The sequence below is a fragment of the Anarhichas minor genome, unplaced genomic scaffold, assembly GCF_050575085.1.
Source record: "Anarhichas minor isolate MPS153535 unplaced genomic scaffold, ASM5057508v1 ptg000071l, whole genome shotgun sequence".
In the NCBI taxonomy this organism is placed as follows: domain Eukaryota; kingdom Metazoa; phylum Chordata; class Actinopteri; order Perciformes; family Anarhichadidae; genus Anarhichas; species Anarhichas minor.
In genome coordinates, this window is record NW_027466517.1 from 1,936,037 (window position 1) to 1,963,047 (window position 27,011).

Here is a 27,011-nt window from a genome sequence, read left to right on the forward strand (position 1 = left end):
AGAAATTATCCTTTTAACATGGTTAAGCTGTTTATGTTTGAAAATTCATATTCAAATGCTAATATATTGCATCCAACAGCAACCAATTAGCAGCCTCCTTAGCATAAGTGTGTTGGACTGCAGTTCCTCTAACGTCCACTAAGTGCTGACTGTATCAAAGTGCATATAAAAACTAAAAGAATGGTTTTTTTTACACAAGTTCAGCTCCTAGGAAATCATTTCACCTCACTAATTAAGAAGATATTAGAGCTGTTTGTGTGACAGGTGTGGCACCCTCTTACCATGTCACCACATGTGCTGGTTCGTCCTCTTTGCCCAAATAAGGATTTCCTGCTCCCAGTAAGTGAAGATGGTGAGCTTCAGACCGTCCACAGAGGCATCAGCAGGGGACAGAGGCGGCGTCTTCCGGCTGATGTAACGTCCTCAGAGAGCTGCAGGTCAACAGCTCTGCTTGAAAAAAAAAACAGCCTGAAGGTAAAACTCCAGAACAAACAGATTCACAGGATGAAGAGGTGTCAACATCATGAAAAACAACTCTTCATCTGCTGCTTCTGTTTGGGATCAGACTGCTGTGGCCTCAGCAAATTGAATGATGAGGGAATATGCTAAAAAAAATTGAATCAAATTATTGTTCCTATTATAAAATATTATCTATAATAATATATAACATATCGAATTCTGATTTCCCATGCCCTTCTTTCTACCAGCCTGCCAGTCAAAACAAAATTCATCACGTCTTAAACTGCCATGAAGCTGCTCTGTACCATGAATGTTAGCTGGCCATAGCTTAGTTGCTAGCATCTAGCTAGCTAGTGCTAACTCACAAAAATAGACATGTTTTTTGAAAAAGGATAAGACCTGAAGAGCAGACACAAATGCACAGACCCACACAATGTTGCTGAATGTTGAGAAACTAAACTGACAAACAATTCTTATGATGGAAAAAACTAAATATTGAATCTAATTGAATGATTCAATATTTAAAGTACACATAATCATTATTGCATTAATAAATGTAAGAAGTTCAGAAGTTTTTTTACATTTGCCATAGTATTGTAAATATGTTTTTAATGACATCTTTGGGGCCCCGGCCATAAGCTAATGCTGTTTGAGGGGCCTCAAACAGTTTGGGAACCCCTGAATAGAGTGCTGCAGGAATGTGTCCTAAAATGTTTTTATGTGTTTTTGGTTAGATGCCGGAAAGATATTTTAATGTATTTTTATGATATAAAGTTAATTAAGTAAATACCCCTCTTGTGAATTTTAAAGCTTTTAAGTATCTTTAAAAAGTCGGTTGCAAACAAGTAGCTTAATGAGACTACAAAACGTCATTAAGCCGACTAGTTTGCTTCACAACCACGTTGTGTTTAAACTCGCACTTATGTGACCGTAGTGTAGTTTGTTTACGGCCTGAGCTTTTTGCCTCTGCTGAGAGCAGTCACACTTCATAAATCATAAAGTGGTGTTCATTTGTGAACATGATCTCGCTAAACAAAACATGTGCGTATCCTAAGCTTGCGTTTGACACAGTTATTTCCTGCAATAATCCAAAATACAACGGAAAAGTCCCGTTGGATTCTTGCAGAGGGAACTTGTGCAATGCTAACTACCACAAAACATGGGAAATGATAAAAACTGAATAACGTTTTTTTAAGGCATCCTTGTTAGGCCTATAACACATTTAACACACAAATAAACAACTGATATATATGTATTAAAAGAATAATAAATGTTTTGTTTGTGTTTAGAATTCACCCAATAATACGATAATTAGCGATTATATATTTTGGAATAGTAGGATAATAATTAAAGTAAGCTAAATGTGTTTGTCACTTAACTGTAAGTTTTAACCCAAGTTACCTAAATATTCCTCTGAATCTTTCCGAAACTTCATGATACATCTACAGTTATATGATAACAATTAGTTTTGTTCATACACTTTCCCTAGAACACTTATCGACTTAATAGTTCAAATAAGAATAATTATTCATAGCTTGAAAAGGCAAATGTTTTTTTAAGTGTACCATATTTGAGTGTTAATTTATGAAAAAACTCACCTGATGTTCAAGGTGTTTGTGCATCACATGATGTCAGAGGTTTGTAACTGCAAAAGCTTCAGGTGCAGCAGATGTCCTCCAGCTCTACAGTAGCTTTGTTATCCTCATTATCGTCATTATCCTCGCCTCTGTCTGGGCGTAATTAGCGTTGAGCTACAGCTGTGGGCGGCAGCCCCTAGGGGGCCCAGACTCCCACGGGCCCCCGCAAACACTCAGGTGAGATCAAGGTGAACTGAGCTGGTACAATGTGCGTAGTTTAAAGATACTTAAACCCACAAAAAACAGGGAGAGAGGATTTATTCATAGCAACTCTGCAAATATCTGAGAAATCCTCTTTATCTGTCAAATTCACCTGCATGGCCTCACAGCTAGTTAACAGGTGTAATTGATTTATTTTACAGCACGTCCCTGTGAATTCAGTAAGTTACAGAGAGAGGTCCAAGATATGTTTAGCCTAGCTTAGCATAAAGTTTTGAAGCAAGCCTAAACAAGGGGAGTCAAGCTAAGACCCATGAGCTTACACACTTACCTAGAAGCTAATGCTATGTCAAGAAACTAGCAAATTGACAAGTAGCTGCAAACCCGCCATCAATAGTAGTTACAGCTAAATAAAAATCCAATGTGAACTCTAATACAGTTGATTAGAGGAGTTAAAATTGTCTGGTTTCACAAACCCGCTTTAAATATGTTTAACTTTTTTTTTTTTAAATGTAGGCTACTGTAACTAATTACAAAGCTAGCAGTACAGGTAGCCCAGCAGTTAGCAGTGTGGTTCAGGTTATCTAACGCTTCGTTTAGCAGTTAAATAAATAATTATACTCGGCCGTGGTGATGTTCGTTTATAGCCTAGCCTTAGGAGTTTTACTTCTGGCAATTACATTTACGCTTCAAAAATCATAAAAAGTGGTGACCGTTATCAAGATATTTTTGGAAAAAATCCCATCGGCTTTTTGTCGAGGGAACCGGTGCAATGCTAACTTGGCCTACAAAAATACGTCATTCCTGCACCGCTCTATACCAACCTATCAAGTTATAACAAGAAAAGTTTAGTTTCAGCAAGTTTGTATACGTTGTGCGTAATAATGAGACTGATTTAACAGTAACACAAATGTATTGTCAGCAAATAGTTCCGTCATGGAGGCCCCCACAGCAGACTACTGTATGTGAGAACATTTTCAATGCAGGACTTTTACTTGTTATGGAGTATTTCTACAGTGTAGTAATTTTACCGAAGTAAATGATCTCTATACTTCCTCAACCTCTGGATAAAAAGCTAACGTAGCATGCTATAAATAATTATCAGCAGTGATGAAAAATCATACATGATCAGAGGATGATGAAACAATGTTTCGGTCTCATGCAGTTATTTCCTGATTAGAAAACAGTGTGTAGCACTGACTACAGTATCTCTCACTGCAGGTACAACAGCCGGTCAGGTGGGAGAACTAGTTGTCGTGGAGAAAATTCTCTGAGGGAAACAAAACAGGCTGAAGAGCAGCTGAGCAGAGGAAGGACAGACCAGACGACTGAAGAAGTCTGAAGAAGAAGAAGAAGAAGAAGAAGAAGAAGAAGAAGAAGAAGAAGAAGACGATGGCAGAGCATCCAGCAGCAGCAGGAGGAGGAAGAGGAGGAGATGTCAGTTTGCAGGACGTCCTGAGAGGACGGATAGATGGAGCTCAGAGGACGAAGAGCGGCTCCAACATGATCCGAGTGTTCATCAGCTCCACCTTCACAGGTCAGGTCACTGTTTATACTCTCGACATCATACAATGGCCAAATCCAGGACTACTACTGTGTACAGGTACTGTCTGTATGCAACCAGTGTGTGTTGCACATTTTGGGGCCTTAACTAAAGATTCTGAACTTGTGAAATGATGTTGAGAAATAATAGATACTTTTTCACAGCAGACATTTTGACTTGCCAAAGCAGGAAAAGCACAGGTGGAATTAATAACATTAATTGTGTCTTATGGCTGCATTCCATTTAGGTGACACAGGACACATTGTTTATGTGATTATTTACACCTGTGCTTTTCCTGCTTTGACAAAGCCAAAATGTCTGCTGTGAAAAGGGTCAATTGTGGCGTCGTGCCTGTATAACTGTGAGAAAACTCTGCAGGAGAAGTTTGTGAATGAAACAATTTTTTAAGAGGACGAGAACTAACATTTGTGCACTTTGGTATCATACAACTTTCAGTTTTTTAAATTTTATTCTAAAACTACAAAAATTCTAAAACTATAAATTACGGAGAGTTTTTTTCGAAATAAACTTACGGAAGCACAATGCATTTCACTAAAGACAGAAAACTGATTTACCGTATCTTGTAATTATGAGCTACTATCTCGAAAACATCTCAGACTTATCAGAAAAAGATTTTGTAATTACCAGATCCGGATCTCGTAATCATGACAAAAGATCTCATAAATATGAGAGCCTAGTTCGGTAAAGTTGGAAAGACATTCACAGATTTGGATTTCCAAGATCAATACCTTGTGCAACAAAATATTTGATAACTTCATTGTCATGCAGAGTAGTGTAACCAAATTCACTGCATACATCAATGGTCTCCTCCTGGTTACACTTATTTTGGAGGAAACAAATTATTTTGCATATTGTTGCGAATTTCTATTGTGAAAAATAGTGTGACCAAAATCACTACAACATTAACTTCGGCTCTGCTGAGGTAATTTCAGATCATTTTACAGATTTTGCTTTAAACTATTTTTAAAAAATTGTAATCACTGACTGTGTCGCTGCCATCTGGTCAGATATGAGCAGCGAGAGGAAAGCCCTACTGGAGAAAGCTTACCCAGAAGTCCTTGCTTTATGTCGCAGTCTGGGGCTGGTGTTTGAGGTCAGTAAGACAAAGAAATCCAGTAACTGATAATATGATGTGTAATGTTTGCGGTTTCAGTAAATGCCCGCTCATTGATCAGTGAGGTCCCTTCCTGTTCAGGTGGTGGATCTGCGTTGGGGGATTCGAAGCGACTCGTCTGGAGATCATGAGGCCTGCGAGATCTTCCTGCAAGAGATCAAGAGCTGTCAGAGGATTTCAGTCGGTCCAGCTTTCATCGTGAGTTTCTCATCTTCCTTAAATTATCATTCAGATTTTTGTCATCTTTATTGTTATAGTGAAAAAGGTTTTATGTGAAAAGCAACAAGCTGGATTTGTTTGTTTTAATGCTGTGGTTTGATCAAATTCTTTGAAACATATTTTGACCCATTTACAGTATTTATTCTTGCATCAGGTAGCTTTAGCTGCTACATAAGCAGGGCTCTCACACATCCAGGAAATATCAATAACCTCCGGTCTTGGATAAGACCTGGAAAAAAACAAAAAGCGTTCAAAAAGTTTGGATCTCTAATATTTTACTGATGTCAGAACCCATTTTTGTCATTATTTATTATTTGCATTTTTTCAGTAATAGTCATTTAATATATTTTACTCTCTATGCAGTAGGTTTTCTTGATTAATTGGTCAGTAGGATGTCAGAAAATTGTAAAGAATAAAATGTCTTCAAACGTCTTTTTTGTTCGACCAACACTCCAAAAATCTAAAATATTCAGTCAGGAGTGGCCATCACATTTCCTTCTCCAGGGAACACTTAAACAAAATCAACTTGAAGCCAATATACTGTCCAGTGTATTGGTTATATATTGGATCATTTTATGAGACGTTGTGTTAAAGCATTTAATCCAGGATTATGTTTCAGCTCATTCTTCCTCTTCTCTTTACTTCCCTGCGTCTGGGCTCCAAAGGCTCTGCTGGGGAACCGGTACGGCCACCGAACTCTTCCTCGCCTCATACCGGAGAAACAGTTTGAAGTCCTTTTGTCCAAACTCTCCAAAAACCCGGAAGGCGTCAAGCAGCTGAATAAGTGGTTCTTAAAAGACAACAATGCGGTCCCACCTACTTACGTGCTTCAGCCAATCACGACTCACTTCCCCCACTACAGTGACCTCCGACCTGAGAGCGGCCCGCAGCGTGACAAAAACCTTGTCTCTTGGCGTGTCACAGAGACTCAAGTGTTGCAGCTCCTACGCTCCGCCGCCACGGATGCCGAGGCAGCCGGTGACATCACAGCCGAGCAGAAACAACACTTCTTCACATCAGGTCAGAGATGTCTGACACAGTTTGTCTTTGTCTCAAAGGTTTTTGTGAAATTTGATGATCTCTGTCTTCTTTTCCACAGTCACAGTACAAGAGTTTGAGCAGGGTTTGTGGAAGGACAGCAGTGAATCGTCAGCTCTGCTCTTCGTGCGAGACATTCCCCACCAGAGGGTGAGGAATGGACCAAAACGTTTCGCCAAGTACATGGACCTGACTGCCGAAGGGCTTCTGGATGCAGAGGCCCAGGGACTCCTTGCCGGCCTCAAATCCCGCCTCAACGCTACACAGCAGAAAATCCTCAACTTGCACTGCGTGGAGCTCAGCAAAGGAAGCATCGACCCCAAACGCAAAGAGCACGCCCAGTACCTGGACAGCGTCTGCGAGCAGTTTGTCTCGCAGATGAAGGCCAGGATCGGAGCGGTGGTCGATTCGCTGGTAGTTGGGAGGCGGAGGAGGATTTGGGGGAACATTGAGGAAGAAAGGGCGGAAATCTCAGATCGGGTGGTTGAAGAAGTTGTACGGCACGCCACCATGAGCACCAAGCTGTGCAGAGGTCTCTACGGCAGGGAGGGTCTTCTGGGTAAGCTCTGCTGCGCCATGTGGGAGTCGACCAACGTCCACCACAGCCCGCTGGTGGTGCATGGGGATGCTGGGATGGGGAAGACAGCTCTGCTGTGTAAACTGACGCAGGAGATGCGTAGCGTTCTGGAAGCCAGTGCGCCGGTGGTGATCAGGCTGCTGTCGGATCGCCATCCTCAGAGACCCGACATCGACCACGTCCTCCGCAGCGTCTGCCTACAGATATGTTTGGCTTGTGGTTTGGCTCCGCCCTCGCCGCTGACGGCCAACACTCACCTGGAGTTGCTCCGGTTCTTCAAGAACATCCTAACCGAGGTTTCCCAGCAGGGGAACACTCTGCTCATCATCCTGGATGCTCTGGATCAGCTCTCAGACCAACATCATGCTCACAAACTCCACTGGATGCCCACCGGCCTCCCACCCAATGTCTACCTTGTGGTTTCCATGGATACCAACAGTGAGGCATTTGCTAATATGCGGTTGAAGTTGAAGAGTTTGGGGAGTTTCTTTGAAGTGGAGCGTTTGTCCCGTGACGAAGGAAAACAGATAATGGAGTCGTACCTGCTAGCATCTCAGCGAACTTTGAGCCCCGAGCAAAGCAACGCCGCGCTGCAAAGCTTCGAGCAGACCGGCTGTCCTCTGCACCTCACACTGATTCTGTCTGCAGCCAAACGCTGGACGTCCTTCACCCTGCTCACAGCGTCACACCTGGGCCCCAACACACAGGAAATGATGTCACAGCTGTTCTTGATGCTGGAGGAGAAACATGGGAAGGAGCTGGTGGGCGGGGCCTTAGGGTACATCACTCTGGCAAGGTGAGGAGATTTGTTGTGTAACCAGGCGGCCACATCCGAGTCTGAAAAATCAATGCGGAAGTACATTAAACCTGCATTATCTCCAATGACCAGCAGGGGGCGACACTTCCGGTTGTAAAAGAAGTCTGGTTGTATAGAAGTCTATGAGAAAATGACTCTTAATTCTCACTTACATTGTAAACATGAGTTTATGGTCTCAATCTCTAGTTTCAAGTATTCTTCAATACAGCATGATGTTCATTTAGTAAATTATGGTCCAGTGAAAAAAATTAACGTTAAAGCAGGGTATGCTTTAGGGCGGACTACAGGTCTCTACCACGGTGTTGTCCGATCTGGGAGTTGTCTTTGTTTTTGTCTTTCAACTTTAACCCTTTCACTGTATGTTTTCAGCTCATGCTAATTATTGTTACATTTTAGTCGCCTAAAATGTCTTATTCAGTGTTCGGTTGTACTTAGCTCCACTCTCTATTGTCACCTCTGGTTGCAAAAAACAAAGATGGTGATAGCCAAATTGAGGCTTCAAAACAGCAGTCCATAAATAGGTGACGTCACGGTGACTTCTTCCACTTCTTACATACAGTCTTTGCGTGTAACTCTGTGGTAACAGACTAAGATAGTAAGAGATGGTGTTTAAACTGTATGCTAGTGCTAATTAGCAACCTTGCCTAAAAGCTGCACTCCTGTATTTGTTTTGAGCTTGTTCAACAAGACATGTTTGTTTGTACATGAAGGAGACTTCAGCAGGAATGTGACTCTTATGATAGAACGGTGATGCCACTTCTTTATGAAATGAAGGTGGAGAACTGACATAATCCTATGTATATGAATATATATTTGACTAAAACTAACCTGCAAATGTCAACATTGTTTAGCAACAAGGGGCTTTTAGAATGCATATTATTTCTTTAATAATACAATATCAGAAATTAATTTAAAATTACTTTGAGTTTGAGTATTTCTCTACTGTAACTTGTGAAGAAAAGGATACAAAAATGATTCCTCCAGTTGAAATAGCATTCTGATAGTTGTGGTATGTTCATATCTGAATCGTGTAGCCACAACAGTGTTAGTACTAAAATGATAACAATAAGGATGATCATTTTTTCAATAGAAATCGTCCACAGAACATTGCAAGGCTTAAAACAATGAAAACAAACTGATCTCCTGACTTCTCAGGGAAGGTTTACTGGAGGCTGAACTGCGTGACATCATGTCCCTGGATGATGACATCATCAGTGAGGTGTACAGGTACTCCCTCCCTCCGTCTCCCTCGTTGATCCGGCTGCCTCCCCTGCTCTGGGCTCGACTCAGACGGGACCTCGAGGATCAGCTGGAGGAGCGCTGGACAGGCGGGGTTGCCGCCATCGCCTTCAACAACCGGTAAAGAAGAAGAAAAAACAAAAAGAATATAAATTTGTATATGTATATATTTATATACATGTATAAAGATAAATGATCATACAGGTCAAAAGTAAAATGTTTGACAAATGTGTATTTATGTGTGCAGGCATCTGTGCGAGGCAATTTCAGCTCGGTATCTGACATCACAGCGGCGGGGGCGGAGCCTCAGGATCCTGGCGGAGTACTTCCTGGGTCGGTGGTCGGGGAAACTGAAGCCGGTTGCTCTGCCAGGCCTGTCGCTGATCCTCTCTGACAGAAAGGTACAGACAGCGGCAACCTCCGGTTCTGAAGAGTGAAGCCAATGCGGAAGTGTCTTAAACCTGCATTCTCTCTCCTGACCAGCAGGGATGACTCCTCTGGTGGCAAAAAGAAGTCTGATTGTATAGAAGTCTATGAGAAAATGACTCTACTTCTCATTTGATTTATTACCTCAGTAAACATTGTAAACATGAGTTTATGGTCTCAATCTCTAGTTTCAAGTCTTCTTCAATACAGCATGATGTTCATTTAGTAAATTATGGTCCATTTAGAGTCAAACAGACCATAAAGCAGGGTATGATTTAAGGCTACCTTTTGATTGACAGGTCCCACCAGAGCCGTTTACTGTGTCTCTACATCACTCCTCTGCAGTCCAAATATGGTCACTTCCATTCACTAGTTTCAAAAAGTAAAGATGGTTACGGCCAAAACGCCATAGTACGACGACTCACTGTTCACTTCTTATAAACAGCCGATGCACAGAACGCATTCTTCTACAAAGGTAAATCCGCAAGTGATTCGCTTTACTTCATTATTCAGAGGAACTGACATACCTGTACTTGAGCTACATAAGTGATCACCTGTCTGTTGGTGGTGTACTTTGATTTTGATTGGCTGCGTGGTGTCACTGTACTATAAAGGTCCCGCCCATGCCACTGTGGTTTGCTCCAGGATTGGCCAATGTCAGGAAGCTTCAGGAGCTGCCCCATCACCTGCTGCATGCTGGTCTGTGGGACGAGCTGCGACAGGAAGTCATTGGTAAGATGTGGGACGAGATGTGGAAAAATCCCAGTAGATCAGCAGTTTCTGAAACACTCAAACCAGCCCATCTGTTACTGGCAACCAGGTTCAAAGTCACTTAAATCCCCTTTCTTTCCTATTTTGATGCTTTGTTTGAACTTCAGCAGATTATCTTGACCATGTCTACATGCCCGAAGCATTGAGTTACTGCCACATGATTGGCTGATTTGATGTTGGCGTTACAGTTGAACAGGTGTATCTAATACAGCCCTTTTCAGTCACTGCTATAATAAAAAAAATAGTTTTCTCCTTAATCACTTTTCATTTAAATCCTTAAATAACATAGATTTAAAATACCAGCATGATGAATTTTCTCTTTGGACAGTATAAACAATGTTGGCACAAAAGTACAGAAAGAAATATTTATGATAAGTTTAAAATTTCCAGTATTGTTTATAAAGTCTGTTATTTAGTACAACTTGTACAAACCAGTTCAGTCGATTCATCAATTATTATTAATTAGTGCTACTGTTTTTCAGGCAGTGCTGAGTGGCTGTACTGTAAGAGCAGGGTGTGTGGGGTGTCCAGTGTGATCCAGGACCTGGACCAGTGCTCCCAGTACATGGACTGCACTGACACCAGACTGGTCCGAGACACTCTGGTCCTGATCAAACCCAGTCTGGACGTCCTGGACGGTCACATGGGTCAGTTATTCTGTGTCAATGTTTTATTACACAATGTGTCTTTCAGAATTTTAATTTTAGAAAAAAAAAGTTTTCTAAACCGAAATAAATAAAGTAAGAAGTCAATGAAATATTTGTGTCAAATGCTAACAAATGCAGTCATTTGTTTTTCTCTCTGGTTCCAGACACATTTCTCTTTTACACCGAGCTGTTGGCTCGACTCTGCTCCTTGGCCACGCCTTTCCCCTCTGTGATTGGTCAGCTGTGCAGTCAATGTGAGGAGAGGTTACTGATGTGTCCCGAGCCGATATTCATTCCTAAGTGCAGTTTCCTGCAGCAGCCAGGGGGGGCGTTACAACACACACTGACCGGACTGCAGGGAGGTCAGAAACATTACGTTGTTACTCTGAATGAAGCATAAAGTTAGATAAAGTAGAGATGAATATCAAAATTACAATCCATATTTTAGTTCTAACGTCAATATTTAGCAGTGTTTTAGCAAAATGTAGGAGGTTAAAGTTTTAGTCAGCGTCTGTTAATTTCAATTTCAAAACAGTACTTTAGTTGTTGAGTGTAAAACCTCGGAAATTGGACCTTTAGAAGTCAGTCCCATTTTTTTCATAAAACAATGTTATCACATGCAAGTTTTTTCTATGATTATATTTTTTGCATTTTGCCACAGCAAGCAGTATGCACTGGTCATTAAGGTTGGCCTGGAATTTAATTTATAGAAAAATAATCAATGACTTTGGTCAGAAAAAACTTTAGGTCAACCTTTGAGGTCCTCAAGCAGTTAAGTCTTGAGTGAGGTGGGACAGAGGTGCAGCATCAGAGGTTTTACCTGCCGTCATGTCTTCAGGTGTGCTCTGTGTGGACGTCAGTGTGGAGGCGGGGCTTGTGGTTGCAGGTTCAGATGACGGCATGGTGGCAGTCTGGAGCCTCGCTGACCAGAGGCTCGTACACTCACTGCTGGGACACACAGGTCAGTCTGCGTTCATTTAAGAATATGAAGTATGAAATAGTGATTTATTATTGATGACAATAACCTGCGTGTAGGTGCGGTTCTGTTCGTCAAAGTGGTTGTCAGCGCCTCCCACTGCTTCTCATTGGCTGCTGACGGCTCTCTGAGGAGGTGGAGCCTGATGGACGGCCAACAGCTGCTCTGCATCCAGGAGGTGGTGCCTGTTGACTCCACCCCTTCCTCAGTACACCTCCACCTGTCTGAACAGCTGATCTGTGTTTACACCAGGACACAGGTACTACCTATTACTACTACCAGTACTACTAGTACTACTACTTCGACTGCTGTCGCCACTGCTGTTGATACTACTGATATTAAAGTTGCTGTGGGGAATTTTTAACTGGTTCTGAAACGGTCTCAATATTATACTGATGGCTCTTCATGACCTACTTAAGTAAACAAGAACACCAGTGAGAAGAAGACTATTTCTATGTAGTCACTCTTAAAGCTTGTGTTGGTGCCACTGGGTCAGCTCCCGTGAAAAATCTGACAAAATCATGCAGGATCACCAGAAACTCATTCAGCTCAGACTCCAGCTGAGGCCTCTGGCAGCGACATGTGTCTGTGGACAGACCAGATCCTGCAGTCCTGAGCCACAGCGGGAGGTGGGGGTGGCAGCAGTGCCTCCTCATTCTGCCTGGAGCAGAGATTTGCCTCGCTGCTTTTCAGATTCCCGTATAGCAGGGCTCGCTGTAGGGAAGGGAGGCATGGGAGAACCAGAACCAAGAATGCGTGGGGCAGACTGCCAGACCCTGCTGCAGTAAAATTAGAGGTTCTCTAAAGGGAATCTGTTGCACCGAAACACTACCGCTTTTGTCCACATGGACCGCCAAAATCAACACAAAATGTAATTTCCGCATTGTAGCTTTAATATTCACTGCTATTACTACCACAACTACAAGTTCTACTGCTTTTACCACTGCTCATACTGCTGATATTGATATTCACTATTACTGTTGCTACTGCACATCTTTACCTTTAAGATTTCTGACTCTCCTTCCGTCTGGTTGTTGTTGCAGGTGAAGGTGTGGAAGGAGCTGGATGGAGCTGAGCTCCTCCTCAGCAGCAGCAGTGATGACGACGGGTCGGTGGTTCTGGGAGTTTTGGGAGCATCGGTTGTTCGTCTTTGTGACTCCGGTTTGGTCAGAATATCTCATCCTGTTGATGAGACTCCAACTGCTGAGACTCGGCTGGAAAACTCACACAGACGTTTAACTCCCGTGAAATCTGTTATGTTACCGAAATGTGGGAAAGTGTTTGTGGTTTCTAAAGAAGGATTCCTCTATCAGGTATGTGTTTCAATCATCCGTTTGGTTGTTGTTGCTCTACAACTTGCAGTGTCTGTAGACTTTAGTGCATAGAGAAGTAATACATCTGAAATTAGGAAGCCTTCTTTTTATGTAAAAAAAACACTATTCTAATAGTTTGGTCCTTAACAGCCATTAAAATATCACACAAAAAAATTAATAAATTAATTAGAAAACTTAACGGCATCTATTTTGTTGGTCTGACAGCTTGAAGTGATTTTTTCATGGCTCAAGCTTCACAAATGTGAAGATTTGCTGATTTACCTTTTAATAATGTTAATAATTGTAATGTATTAGTAATGATGTTGAAGTTTGAACTGTTGGTGTCACTTTGGGCTCCGGGTGACTGTGACAGCATTTCTCGCTATTATGACTATTTTATACAAACAAATCAATCGATTAATAGCAAAAATAATCAGCAGATTAATCCATAATGAAAATAATGATTAGTTTATAGTTCAAAATGAGCTCCACCTCAACAACTACAACAGTAAAATCCTGCTTTTACATTGATGTACAAGTGATAATATTCTAATGATATAATATATTATAGTCTAACAGTCAAACGGACTGTTTCTCTTATACTTTCAGTACATTTTCCTGATCATATTTACATACTTTAACTCAATGCGGGATAGAGTCATGTTACAATGTGTTAGTACTTTTGCTTAATAAGTTAAGAATCGGAATACTTTCTCCACTACTGTTTGTATGTCATAGCCAATACAAACCCATAGGGGGATGCCAATCCAAACACAGTAACTTTATATTCAACATTAAAAACCCAACATAGTCAGTTTTACTTCAGCTACACATCATAATAACTGATGATGGTGATACTGTCCTTCCTGTCTGCAGATTTCCAGGACGGGGAGACAGACAGCCGTCAAGTTTCCTCTGGTTCCTTCTTTGCTTTCTGTTACTGAAGATGAAAAAATACTGATAGCAGGTCTGACTCTCTTATTGATTTAACTTGTGAAATAAGTCAGTGTTTCTTAAACTATAACTAGCTGCAGCAAATACAAACAGTGCTTGGGTAGTTTGTTTCATCTGTATTAATGAGAAATTATACAGTATTTTAGAATATGATTTTAGAAAAACTTCCAGGCTTTCTTCATGTTATCCTCCATGTTCCTGGCCTCTTATGTGCATGTAAAAGAAAGGTTAATGTGTTCCAGCTGATCTCTGCTTATGTCCTCTGCAGGAAGTGAGCGGACTCTGAGCCTCTTTAACATCGACAGAGACTCTGTGGACGGATTCCTCGACCTCCAACACGACGACAGCGTTTTGTCCAGCTGTGTGTCTTCAGACTGCCGACTGCTCGTCTCCGGAGCTGCTGACCAACTCATACGAGTAACAGGCTAAGATACAGTAGATGTCGATGGTAGAGTAGACGGTACATGTGATGTGCTAGCTACTGCTTCACAATAAAATGCTGATCCAACAACTTCACAGTTAAAGCCATCTAGCTGCTTCACAATTAGAGTAAAGGCTTTATGTTGCTTCATAGTAAAAGCCCCACAGTTCAAAATCATCCAGCTATTTCACAGTTAAAACCCTTTACCTGCAAAAACCCTGCAGCTGCTTTACAGTGACCGAAATACTGACTTCATACAATTGCTTTATGAACCTTACTGCAAACTACAGTTTGAAAACGTAAGTGAGTCAACAGCTCCGGCTGTCACATAGGCAGTATTTATGTGTCCCTTATATTCTGTATGAACTTTTTTTTCTCAGATCTGGTCGGTGACCACGGGAGCGTTGTTGGACACTCTGTGTGGTTCAGACTCTCCTGTCACTTCTGTTGTGCTGTATCACGGCTTCGTGGTATCGGCCTCGACGGCTGCTGCCAGCGTCCATCTGTGGAGTTTGAATTACGACACCCGCCACAAGCCCACCGCCCGCATTCCTGCAGGCTGCGCCCATGTTGCCGTCACTACAGACACAGACCTCGTTTTCTACGTCCGGCAGCAGAGCCAGACAGAGCTCATCAGCTGGAACAACAACACAGGTCACTTCTGGTGCAAAGACAAAGAGATGCACTTGTTTGTTGTTTTGCCAATACACATTGACCTCCATTAGCTTGGCCAGTATGGTAATCATGTTCAAGTTTATAAAAGCACCTTCAGCAGGTGGAGACTCCTAAACCTCCTCTTGCATCTCCCTGCAGGTTCTCTATCAGAGCGTTTGGCGGTCTCTGCTGAGGTTTGCTGTCTGGAGTTAGCTCAACACAAACGGCTGCTGCTCTGCGGCCTGACCACCGGCACCGTCCTCATCTACCCGTTAGCCCTGCCCCAGGAGACGCTCTGTATCCCCCCTCCAGAGAGCCTCTCCAGGGTGCTCTGCCTGGCCGTCAGCTCCCAAGAGAAACACATGGCGGTGGCCTACGAGGACTCCGTTTGTTTGTTCGAGATCACCGCCAGAGACAGCTTCCCCACGGTGGAGGGACCCCTGGAGGGGTTCCCCCTGTCCCTCCTCCACGCCCCTCTGTCCTCCATGGCCCTGCTGTCTGACCGCAGGCTGCTGTACGGGACGAGCTGCGGGGAGGTGAAGTTCCACGACTTCCGTGACGGCAGCAGCTCCGATCTGGAGCCTCACTGCAGCAGAGTCACCTGCGTAACGGTCAGTAACTGGGAGACCCACGCCCTGGTGGGCTCCGAGGACGCCATCCAGAGGCTGTGGAGGCTGAGCCCACTGGTCCTGGACCACACCATGGAGTACAAGGTCACAGCTACTGTACATCTGCACTATTCCCCACTAACTATAAATGATGTACACTTTACATATGTGCATGTCATTTCCAGTGGTGGAAGAAGGGCTCAGTACTTTTACTTATACAACAGGGTAGAAATACTCAGGTACATGTAAATGTCCTGCTTTGAAACTTAATTAAAAGCACGTTAGGATAAAAAAAGTGATGGCATCAAATATACTTAAAGTACCGAAAGTGAAAGTGCTCACTTTGCAGAATGGCCCTGAAAAATTGGTGTATATACAAATATATGTATATATATATTATATATGTATATATATAACTAATTACTGTCAAATAAATGTAGTGACATAGTAGCATAAAATGGAAATACTAAATAAATAAATAACAAAAAGTATCAAAATTGTATTTAAGTACAGCACTTGAGTATTTAATTACATTCCACCACTGGTTATTTTAAATGTATACCATCAGATCCAAAAATAACGTTTTACTCTCCAGCCAACAAAGGAGACATAAACCAAAAATATGCAAACTTGTATTTTACTGATGAAATGATTGTAACATAATACTTCAATTCCCCCTATTTATCATTTATACACAGTAATGTTCATATTACTGTGTATGAATGATAAATAGGGGATATGTATAATTATGTAGTTATAAGGCCATTTTAAGTGTTTATTCACTCACTGTTTATCAGTATTTGTAAATAACTATAACTACTTTTTTGATTTGTAACTTCTCCAATGAATACACGTTATATATTAACTGTTACATTATGTTGTCATTCATTATCTGTTTCCATATCAGTGTGTTAAAGATACTTCACAGAGGAAGTTATAGTTGTTTACAAATTTTGTACAACAACAGTTATAAGTTATAAATACTTACCTTAAAATGAAGTGTTCATAATGTTATCATGATACACAAAATCACAATGTCCCAATGTTGCTGTTCAGGGGTTTTTCTTCGAAGGCGTCCTCTGTGCTGCTTTCTCTGACAGCGACCAGTTCGTCTTCACTGGATCTCAGGACAGAACTGTCAAAGTGTGGGACGTCGCTACAGGTGCTATGTACAATATAAATATATATCCTAAAGTATATATATATGAACATAACCCTATACAATAATACAACAACACTGTCAATGGAATTAAGGTGATAGTACAGAATGGAGGTAATAGTGCAGCATGACTGATTCATTGTTCATCAGTGTGACTATCAGGAGAGTACTGAGAATGAAGAGGCCCTGTTGGCCGTCACTCATCTGTTTGTATTTCCTTGTTTCTTCCTGTCAGGAAACCTGCTGTACGTTCAGTACGTCTACTCCCCCGTCGTCAAGATGGTGACCTTCAGGAACGGCTTCGTGGCGTTGTCTCAGCAGGGCTCCGTCATCAGAGAGGTGTTTCGCTGCCCGGACCATGTCAGTCCGGACTACAACCCTCTTAGGAACGTCAAGGCCCAGTACCGGGTCACTTCCAGGGAGAAGACGAACCGAGTGGGCCAGCAGAGCCCCGGGTCCGACCTCCAGGACTACAACCCGGCCCAGTTCAACCTGAACCTCATGAGCATGCTCCGAGCAAAACCCTCCTCCTCCACCTGTCTCCTACTTTAGGGACACCGGGGCCCAAACTCCAGGGGCCGTTAGGCTCTAGAGAGAAAATCTATTTTTATAGTCAAGAAATTAATTAATTCAGTTGTGACCAAAATGAATGTACATGTTAACTACACCAATTACACATTAATGTATAAATATACCGTAAACATCTTGTTTATAACATGAAACATTTATTAAAACTTCTTTTTAGGTTTCTGGATTCCTCATATACAAAATATGACTAAATATTAAAAAAACTGATTTAAACTATTTAGCCATATTTTGTTAAAAATATGAGTATAGCATGAGTGAGTGCAGATGGACAGAGGAGAGGTGGACCCAAAACTAACTAGACCTGCTGTCCTCTATGAAGACAACAGGGGTGAGTACTGATTATGAACGACAGCTGTTCAGTTTTACGCTAAGGTTCTTTTGCAAAGCGCTATCCGCTAACCCCGCAGAGTAACACTACACACACTACACACTCAAATTCTGCTCCAACCCATCATTTATAAAAAACTAAAAGTAAAAAAAGAAACAACTATGAACTATGAGGTGTATTAATCTGCTGTAATGGATGTTGATGTTGGCATGTCCAGCTAGCTTGTCTAGTTATAAGCTAGCTAACTAGTTTATAAGCTAATAACCTACAGTCAAAACCAAGCTTTCATTCCAAGTCCAAGAGTTAGCATATCATTATCGATATGAAAGAAAGTCCCCCAGCTCCTTTTGGGAGAGAAAAAAACTCAATAATAAAGTAATTTAGCATTTTTGACGGATAATTCAACTAAAAATGTACTCTGACTGATCAGTAGTCATACTAATGCAGTAACAGACAGAGCTCTTTGTAGTAAAGATTGGAAAGGTGATTATTCGGTTCACACATTGTTTTTGGTATTCTAACATTATTATAGAAAGCTTAATGACCAATTTAATTATACTTTATAATTTGCTACATTATTTAAATGTACATACATAAAGACAATAACATCTGTATTTCTTGTAGACACTAAAGTGCTTTTGTGAAGCCCTTTTTTCACACTTTTCAGCAAAACTGACGATTTCCGGCAAAAAATGACAAGCTGTTTTTGTTTACTTGTCTAGAGAGTTCATAATATAATATTATATATCCTCTGCAGGATCAAGGGGCATTTTAACTCTATATTAAACAACACATGAACTAAAGGCTGTAGATTTTGAAGGCAGCAGTGTAACAGACTGGTGGTCCACCTGAGAGGAAACACAAACATGATTGGGTCATAAACACAGAGAGCTTATAAAAGCTTTTCCCGGAGTCAGAGTCTGTATTGTGAGTTTGAGTTAAACATTAACGGGACACCTGCAGCACCGACTTACACACTCTGCTGTTAGTTTCACACTTGGAAGGTGTAACTCGACGTCTGAAGCGGCGGGTTTAATCCTTTCTGTGATTCTTTACGTTTTTGTTTCTTTTCTTCCATCAGAGCAGAGAAGCAGCGATGGGGAAACTCTGCGCAGTGATTTCCTGTTTGCTGCTGAGTGTGGGAGCGGTGACGTCCCAGGGAGGTACGAGCTGTTCCTACTGTACTCACAATTACTATGGAGACACGGCTATACCAGTTATGTTAGTCATAGTAGTGCTCAAACAGTTAATTAATACTATGAAACGTGTTAGTGTTTGAGATGTGAACTGTTTCTATTAACCCATGTCTCTATAAAATGTCAGAAATCATAATTATAATTTCTCCATCTCATCAGGAGCTAAAACCAGAAATTGTTTAGATTTATTTGTAGAAAAATCAATAAAACAATGAATTGATGATGAAAATAGAAGCTGTTTGCTGTCGATCAAGTAAACCATCAACCAAATGATTGTTTCAGCTCAAATAGTACAGATTAGTTATTTAAAACACTCTTTGGTTCCAGTTTTGTGACTTTGCTCTGCTTCATATCAGTCGAAAGTGAATCTCTCACAATAAACATGTTTTAACTTTTTTTGGATTCATCGAAAAAGTAATCGGTGATAAGGATAATAAGTATACAAGGAAGCAAATTTGAATTCCTGTTAATATGATTGGGGTCATATAAAGGAGACACACCTTGTGAAACGTGTTTCAGCTCTTACTGAGTCCTACATTTACTTTAAATGAGTATTTCTATTTCATGCTACTTCTACTTCATTACATGTCAGAGGGAAACTTTTTACTTCCCTTTTAGTATTGGGGTCACAGAAATGCGTCCCTTAAAGCAGCCGTTTAATTAAAACAAGAGTTTGGAGTTTGAATGACCTCTGACCTCTGTGTATGTGTTGCAGCTCAGACTCAGATGAGTGAGCGTCTGGTGCCTCAGTGGCTCACCGGGCTCATCGCCGTTACCGGCTTCCTCTTCCTCGCCTTTGTCGGCGTCCTAGTGAAGAAGGCCTGGTGTGAGGAGCCAAGCAGGTCAGGCAACTTTATATATATATATATATATATATATACATATATTTATTTTCATTTCATTTTAACTCATTTTGACAGAGTAGTGACTAGAGTTGATTACACACAAACTGCAGGCTTCCTTTTGTTGAAATATACTTGACTTGTTTTAATATAAATTATAAAATCCTCAATTGATGAACAATAAACCACTATTTAAAAAAATTGTTCACTTGGTTTTGCTGCTTTGTTAGTAACAGTTTGTAAGCCTGATTTTAAAAACTTCTCTAAAACTAAAAATGAGTAATTAGTACAATACTTACAATAATTTACATATTTACATATATTCCTTTAGAAAGTCAATTAACCAATCATTTATTTAAAAATATTTTTTTATTGGGCATTTTATGCTTTTATTTGACAGTGACAGTGTAGAGAGATGTGTGGAAAGAGGGTAGAGGAATGATGGTGGTACTGAGGACTTGCTGCTCAGGGCATTGGTATGCGTCCTAACCGCACAGCTATCTGGTCACACAACCAATTATTTATTAAACAGAGGGGCTGCACGGTGGTGTAGTGGCTAGCACTGTCACCTCACAGCAACAGGGATCCGGGCGGTCCTTCTGTGTGGAGTTTGCACATTCTCCCCATGGCAGCGTGGGTTCCCTCCGGGATCTCCGGCTTCCTCCCACAGTCCAAAGACATTCAGTTTAGGATATTTGGAGACTCAAAATTGCCCGTAGGTGTGAATGTTTGTCTGTAGGCACATATAGATAAACGCGATAACCTGGCGACCTGTCCAGGGTGTACCCTGCCTTCGGAGAATGGAATGGTTTTTGGTGTCAAGTGTAAATGTTTCAGTTTTTGTTACTTTCTGATACTTTATAGACAAAACTAAATATATGTTAAATAATAAAGTCTAAATAAAGTGTATCTGTCTGCAGGAAGAAGACGTCTGTGGAGTTGGTGGGAGATAATGAATTTGTCAACGAAAACACCTACGAGACCAGTCTGGACATGGTCAGGTAGGAAAACCACACTAAATACAACTAAATACTTTATATTATTTGTTCCCCCTCCCTCTCCTTGTCTCTCTAGCTCTCTCTCAAGCTAAATAAACATGTTAAAAAGCCTCTTGGATCAGCTGGAAAATGCATCGTCACAAAGCTGAAAACAGCTGTTTCTCTCTCTAGAGATACGAGGTTCTCACAGGACAGCGACACCACAAACATATGATGATCTGATAGAATATGATGCATTGCTGTAGATTAAACCGGCCAACAGGATATAAAGGAGTTACAATTCAACCCACACGTTAATGCAGCAGTAATATGAATCCAGAAACATCAGATATAATAAACAGTGAACACTGAGAGGGAACATTTTTACTGCACAATCAATACTTTTCTCATGTTAGGTATATTATTTTGTTGATAATACTTGTTGCTTAAGTGCGGTTTTGAATGCAGGACTTTTGCTTGTTGTGGAGGATTTTCAGCGTGGTATTTAGTACTTTAAGTAAAGGATCTCAGTACTTCTTCCAACACTGATAAATAAGTTTTAACAACACAATGTTTGTCCATCAGGAGCAAAGAAGACATGAACACTTACGACTACCTGGTGATCAACGGCACTGAAGAAAAAGTTACCGCCATGTGACCGTCCCGCCATGATCCTATTGGCTGTCTGAACATTGTCCTCACTAACTCTGGACGGAGACACATGAAACACACTTCTTTGTATAGAAATGGTGTCTTTGTTTTGTCGTACCTTTTGTCCCCGGCGGGTGGAGCTGAGAGTCAGATATTTTTTTGTTTTGTTTTCTTGTTTATTCAAATTCTATCATTTAGCAGAAAGTGTGAGATTATTATATGAATAATGAATCATATTTATTGGATCGGAGGCTTAAACTAGATCTATATATTAGGTTCTGTGTTTGCATGTTTTTCAGTCACCTCTTGAGATTCACAGCAGTAAACCAGGAAAAGCAGCGTCTGTCCTGTGATCCTGATTAATAAGTTATCTTTCCTAACCAGCTGCTGTGTGGGCTCTCATTACTGATCAATGAAAGAATGTCCTGTGATTAATAATTAAACACCGAGTAAAGTCTCATTTTACAAAAAACAGTTAGTTCAAGTGTTTGTAGTTCACAGTCTGTGGTTAGTTCACATGTCTGTAATCACAGCGGGACAGTAGAGTGTCTGTGGTTAGTTCAAGTGTCTGTAATCACAGCGGGACAGTGGAGTGTCTCTGGTTAGTTCAAGTGTCTGTAATCACAGCGGGACAGTGGAGTGTCTGTGGTTAGTTCACATGTCTGTAATCACAGCGGGACAATCCTCGCCTTCGTTCCTGGAGAGTTTAACCACCAGAAACCTGTAGGTGACACCACAGACTGTTCTCTCACACCTGTACTGGACCACACACACCTGAAGAAAGCACAGACTATAATTCATTTACAAGAGACTCCAGCAACGTTTATTGTGCTCTCTTTACATTTTAATAAAACAGAACAAATCAAACAGAGTGGACATCAGAACAGACAGAAAGATCATTCACAACATTTCCCACACCAGCTGTCAGAGTCACATCAGAGCCAACAGAGAGCCTCTTTGGATCAATATCGATAAAATGGGAACTCAGATCAGTTTGGAGACGTCAGGTGATGGACTGATGGGTCTGGAGAGGCTGAGCTGCAGGTTTTTTTGAGCAGTTTAATACTCTTCTGTAGTTTTAATTCTTACAAGTGTCTGATTTACAACTGCTATTTCTGCTCTTTCCTCAAAAATGTAATCTCTGAACAAAAAGTACCATCAGAGCCTGACTAGTATATTATTATATACGATCTTCTCCCAAATCTCTCGGTATCAGTGTTCATTAAAGGAACGAGAGAATAGCAGATTTGATTGATGGATGTTTGCTGCGTTTGATGTCTTTAAAGGGAAGTTAGCATCGCGGCTCGCTGCACTGAACAACATGACGAAAGGTGTGTTTGTTATCACACCGTCCTGCATCGCTTTCCCCAAGAACTCAAACATAGTCGTCACTGAGTAACTTAAGACGCCTCGCTGAGACAGGATGAACATTACAGGAGGCAGGAAATGCAAGCGTCACTCTAATTTAACTGATCTATGTAGGGCATGGTGACCATGGTAACCATGGTGAAACGACAGGACATGGCCTGTAACAGACATGGACGCTCAGCAGGACAAAGACAACAGAGAAAGACGAAAGCCTCCAGAGGGGGCGGGTGCAGAAGGGGAGGCAAATATACTGTAAGAGATCGCACTCCTTCTCAGAGTCATAACATGAAACACAAATTATATCATTCAAATTATATCATTCAGTGCGATTTACACTTCCACAGGATATCATTATCTCCAATGTCCATTCAGAACAAATGTCCATGACTCCACTTAGAAATCCACAGAAATAAAGACGCTGCAGAACTTGCCTGAGAATCATCATGTTTTTAAGTTTTCTACAGTATGAAAGCAATCCAGTGATCTGTCTGTACATCCATGTGCACTGCAACAGGAGCTGCTAATAGCTAATTCAGCTTTCTATGGCGCCAACTGGACTAAATGTCAACAGATTTAGGCAACAAAAAAATAGTTACATTGTCTATGGATAAAAACAATGGAACTTCTTCAGCCTGGGGCACATGAAATAATCCCTCCCACTTTTCAACCCTATGTCCTATGTGGTAATCATTTTAGCAGTTGTATTTCACAGGAATTCTCCTTCAAAGAGCAGCTCACACTATTAATTATTCATCTATTGTGCTCTGACTAAGAGATCCCTCTAGTTTCTCTATAAATAGTACGAAATAACATATTTCTTTCCAGGAAACTTGTGAGGAAATGATGAAGAAATGATGCAAAATAAAGTGCAACCTCAGCTGGTTTTTGGCAGCGACTCTGAACGAGTCCTGTGTGAAGGCGAACCAAAGCTGCAGGGTTTCCGTCGACGTTTCTGACTGTTTGGACAAAGATTCAGACACTGGCACAAACATATCGTTGCTCATAATAATAAAAAAAACAAACAAATAATACATTGTTAATTTCCAGTGAGATCAGAAAAATAAATTACAGTTCATCTACTCTGACATCTTCAAATAAAAGTACCAAAAATTAAGACAGTGATTATGACAAAAACATAAAGTAACAAAGTATTTACACTTGATTGATATGTTTAAAGTACAGGATCCTGCAGGACGCCTACAGCTGCTGCTAAATACCTCCGTTACACATCTAAATATCTGAAAGGATTAACAAACTGTGGTATCATACTAGACTTTAGCATAACTCTGCAAACACACAACTAACTTCACGTTGTAGAATTGAAGATTGAAAGCAACAGTCTGACATGTTGGTAAATCCTCTTGTTCTCCCTATAACTAAGGCTGTTCCATTGAGGTTAGGTATCGACATTTTTAGGTTACAAAAGCTATAAATTCATACAACTGATGAGTTTAAATTTAGAGATGGGAGAAACTTTGTCAGTTTTTGTGTGTTAGCTAATGTTAGCAGTTGTTAGCGAATGCCAGTTTGTCATTTCAACCAGGAAGAGACGGCTACAGCGCTCGCTAAAAGTGAGGTTTTTGGCTAAAAATGAGGTTTCAGCAGCTGTACACGAGTTCAAACTTAGCTTTGTGCTTAACGCTCATGTTTACTGAGTGGAGTTTATTACTAAATTAAAACAGGTTGCAGCTCACAAACTAGTTGGTACTAAATATTTACAGCCACAAACTGCCAGGTGTAACGGTTGTTTAGCTAGTTGACAATGCTAATGCTAACATCTTAATTGTTTTTACGGGAGCATATGTTCCCGAGGTCCTCGGTCAAATGTTCAAATGTTTCCCTGGGTCAACGATGTTCAAACCACCCACCGGTAGCTTAAGCGATTTTTCAACCCTTTAATCCATGCAGAAAACCCATTAAAACCCTTTAATTGACACTAATCTGCGGTCAACCCTATAACATTTTCCATGTCACAAAGTCACTCTTAATTTAACCATTTAATGCTATTTCAACAACAATTCAAAAAAACAAATTCAACGTGTAAATGGGATTGTTTTGGAGTGGTTTGAGGGTGGATATTTCCCCCCCTGTATACAGTATTTGTGCTAAGCTAGGCTAACCACGGCCTGGACCTACAGAGATGGAACTGATATCTGAAATTTATGAACAATAGTTTAACTAAATGTCAGTCTGTTGCTTTTATTCACGCCTGCTTCTAGAAAGCTTTTTATAATTTAAATCTCCACAGAGACACATTTTTATAATTTTCTCTCCATGATTAAAATCATGTGGAAGACACTGTATCTGTTGCCGGGGGCGACAGGGGGTCTCCAAGCCCACCAAGTCCTGAGAGTCATCTCCATGGAGACACATTTATAATATGTTTTCCTTTAAGGGTCAATATGGATTCATTACTGGAAGAAAAATGTGTGCGTACAAGGAATGTGGAAGGTTTGTGTTGATGATAGCTAACGTTAACTAAATAGGAAACTAACAGACTTCTCTGATTTAACGGTTTGTGTACATCGTGTAAATAGAGGAAAACTAGTGTGTCTCTATTATGAAGGAACCGTTTAACATGGTCTGTTACAGATTAAGAGTTTTGATTAAGGTTCATTGTTTTCTGAATTGAAATAAAATTTTCCATTTGTTTGACAAAATCCAACGGTTACTGCTATATTTGAAAAAATAAGTTCCTTCTTGATGACTAGCTTCTTATCTATAACAGCTGTTTCTGCAATAGTTTGTTTGTTCTGATGGAGAATAAAAAAAACAGATGATCACGATCAGTCGTGTTACAGTTTACACACTCTCCTCCCCGCTGGTTTCCACATTTATAATGAAGTGCTACTCGGTGTCTAGCAGCTAACCAGTCTTTTACCACCGAGGAGATGCTAAGCTAACGTGTGCAGCGGGGTCAGAGAACACGTCATTTCACCAACACGTCCCTTTTGTTCCTCTGAATTACAAACAAGAACACAAGCCCACCTGTTGTCTGTGTGTCTGAATGCATTAACTAGTGCAATAAAGTCACTCCGTCATGACTCCATATTGATAGTTATTTGTTTTTAGACAATATTCTCATTTAATAGTCTAGTTACAGAGTTTCTCAACCTTTTCTGGCTTAAGTGTCCGACTTCTCTTAAAGCCAAGATCCTCATGCTCAGACCTCAACAAATATCAATACATCAGATGTTTCTCATGACCACATGTACGTATCACGTGACCCCACCTGTGGCCCCACACCGAGGTTGAGAAACTCTATTTCAGGTATTCAAGTGGTCATGCACTGGTATCAGACATCAGCGTGTACTGGTTTCACCCCACAGGAAGTGTGTGTGTGTGTGTGTGTGTGTGTGTTGGTACTGTCTGAAGTAGTTTCTTTTTTCTTTTTTGCACGTTGGAAAGTTCAGAGTTCACGATCCACTATGATTCATTGTCCAAGAGTCAGAGTGTGTGAAGGAAGTCGAAATAGCATCTGTTTTCATATGCGTGTGTGTATGCATGCAAGCGTGTGCGTGTGTATGTGTGTGTGTTATGACAGGACGTCCAGTGCGACAGTGCCTCTCTGTTTCTTCAGGACGGCGACCGCCTGCTCGTGTGTCGCTCCCTGCAGACTCTCTCCGTTCACCAACAGGATCTGGTCGCCCCGCTTCAGACGGCCATCCACCGCCGCTGCGCCCTGAAACACACAGCAGCACCAAGCTGAATCCCTTCTCAAAACTCTTCAAGTTGGCTATCAACATTCAGAAGTATGAACAGTCATTGATTAATAAAACTCAGAGATTAAATTAAGACAAGGGAGAAAGTCAGTTTTGAGAGCGATTTTAAGTTTCTCATTTAACCCAGCGAAAAAAGACGGCTAAAATGCTAGCTAACAATTAGAGTGCAGCACCTGTTCATAAGTTATTAATTAAATTAGCCTCCCTCGTTTTAATGGAAGTGTTTAGTAAGTGGAGTTCATCACTATATTAAAACAGGTTACACCTCACAAACACAGAACTACCTTCACGTTGTAAAATGTAAGATTCACAGCAATGCTTACTCCTGTTCTCCATCTAAACTAAGGCTGGAGATAGTTAGCATTTTATCAAAAGCGCTCATCCAACTTACTGATTAATACAACTCAGGTATTCAACTGAGACCTGTAATCACCTTTTGTAGGATGAGAAGAGACAAACTGCAGATTTAAAGTCTGTCATTTCTATCAGCAAGAGGCGCTTTAAGAGCCAAAGCTAGCTCAAAATAAGGAACCAGGAGTTGATGCAGCATCTGTTCCTAAGTTGAAATGTAGTCCTTGTTTACTAAC

General features: G+C 40.9%; 2 protein-coding genes and 1 long non-coding RNA gene across 5 annotated transcripts in view; 2 read left to right on the forward strand and 1 right to left on the reverse strand.

Annotated features, from left to right (window-relative positions):
• The first annotated feature begins 212 nt into the window (after window positions 1-212).
• Window positions 213-17,461, forward strand: nwd1 (NACHT and WD repeat domain containing 1). The gene is made up of 20 exons (XM_076079322.1): window positions 213-474; window positions 3,477-3,792; window positions 4,827-4,912; window positions 5,015-5,131; window positions 5,818-6,172; window positions 6,252-7,563; window positions 8,740-8,943; window positions 9,071-9,224; window positions 9,864-9,981; window positions 10,503-10,667; window positions 10,832-11,029; window positions 11,506-11,628; window positions 11,703-11,902; window positions 12,687-12,956; window positions 13,833-13,923; window positions 14,179-14,327; window positions 14,712-14,985; window positions 15,145-15,698; window positions 16,650-16,755; window positions 16,988-17,461. The coding sequence occupies exons 2-20, from the start codon at window positions 3,648-3,650 to the stop codon at window positions 17,302-17,304; spliced, it is 4,938 nt and encodes a 1,645-aa protein (XP_075935437.1). The 5' UTR covers window positions 213-474; window positions 3,477-3,647; the 3' UTR covers window positions 17,305-17,461.
• A 2,230-nt stretch (window positions 17,462-19,691) lies between these two features.
• LOC142935047 (uncharacterized) lies at window positions 19,692-22,016 on the forward strand. The gene is made up of 3 exons (XR_012947757.1): window positions 19,692-19,706; window positions 20,627-20,707; window positions 21,269-22,016. It is a non-coding gene; the product is annotated as an uncharacterized LOC142935047 (long non-coding RNA).
• Window positions 22,017-22,130: 114 nt separating this feature from the next.
• The window catches only part of patj (PATJ crumbs cell polarity complex component), a 124,568-nt gene continuing 119,687 nt past the window's right edge, over window positions 22,131-27,011 (reverse strand). For all 3 annotated transcript variants that reach the window (XM_076079362.1, XM_076079363.1, XM_076079361.1), the window contains exon 46: window positions 22,131-26,384. In XM_076079362.1, the coding sequence (XP_075935477.1) occupies window positions 26,238-26,384 (147 nt within the window). In that variant the 3' untranslated portion in view covers window positions 22,131-26,237. The remainder of the gene's footprint in view (window positions 26,385-27,011) is intronic.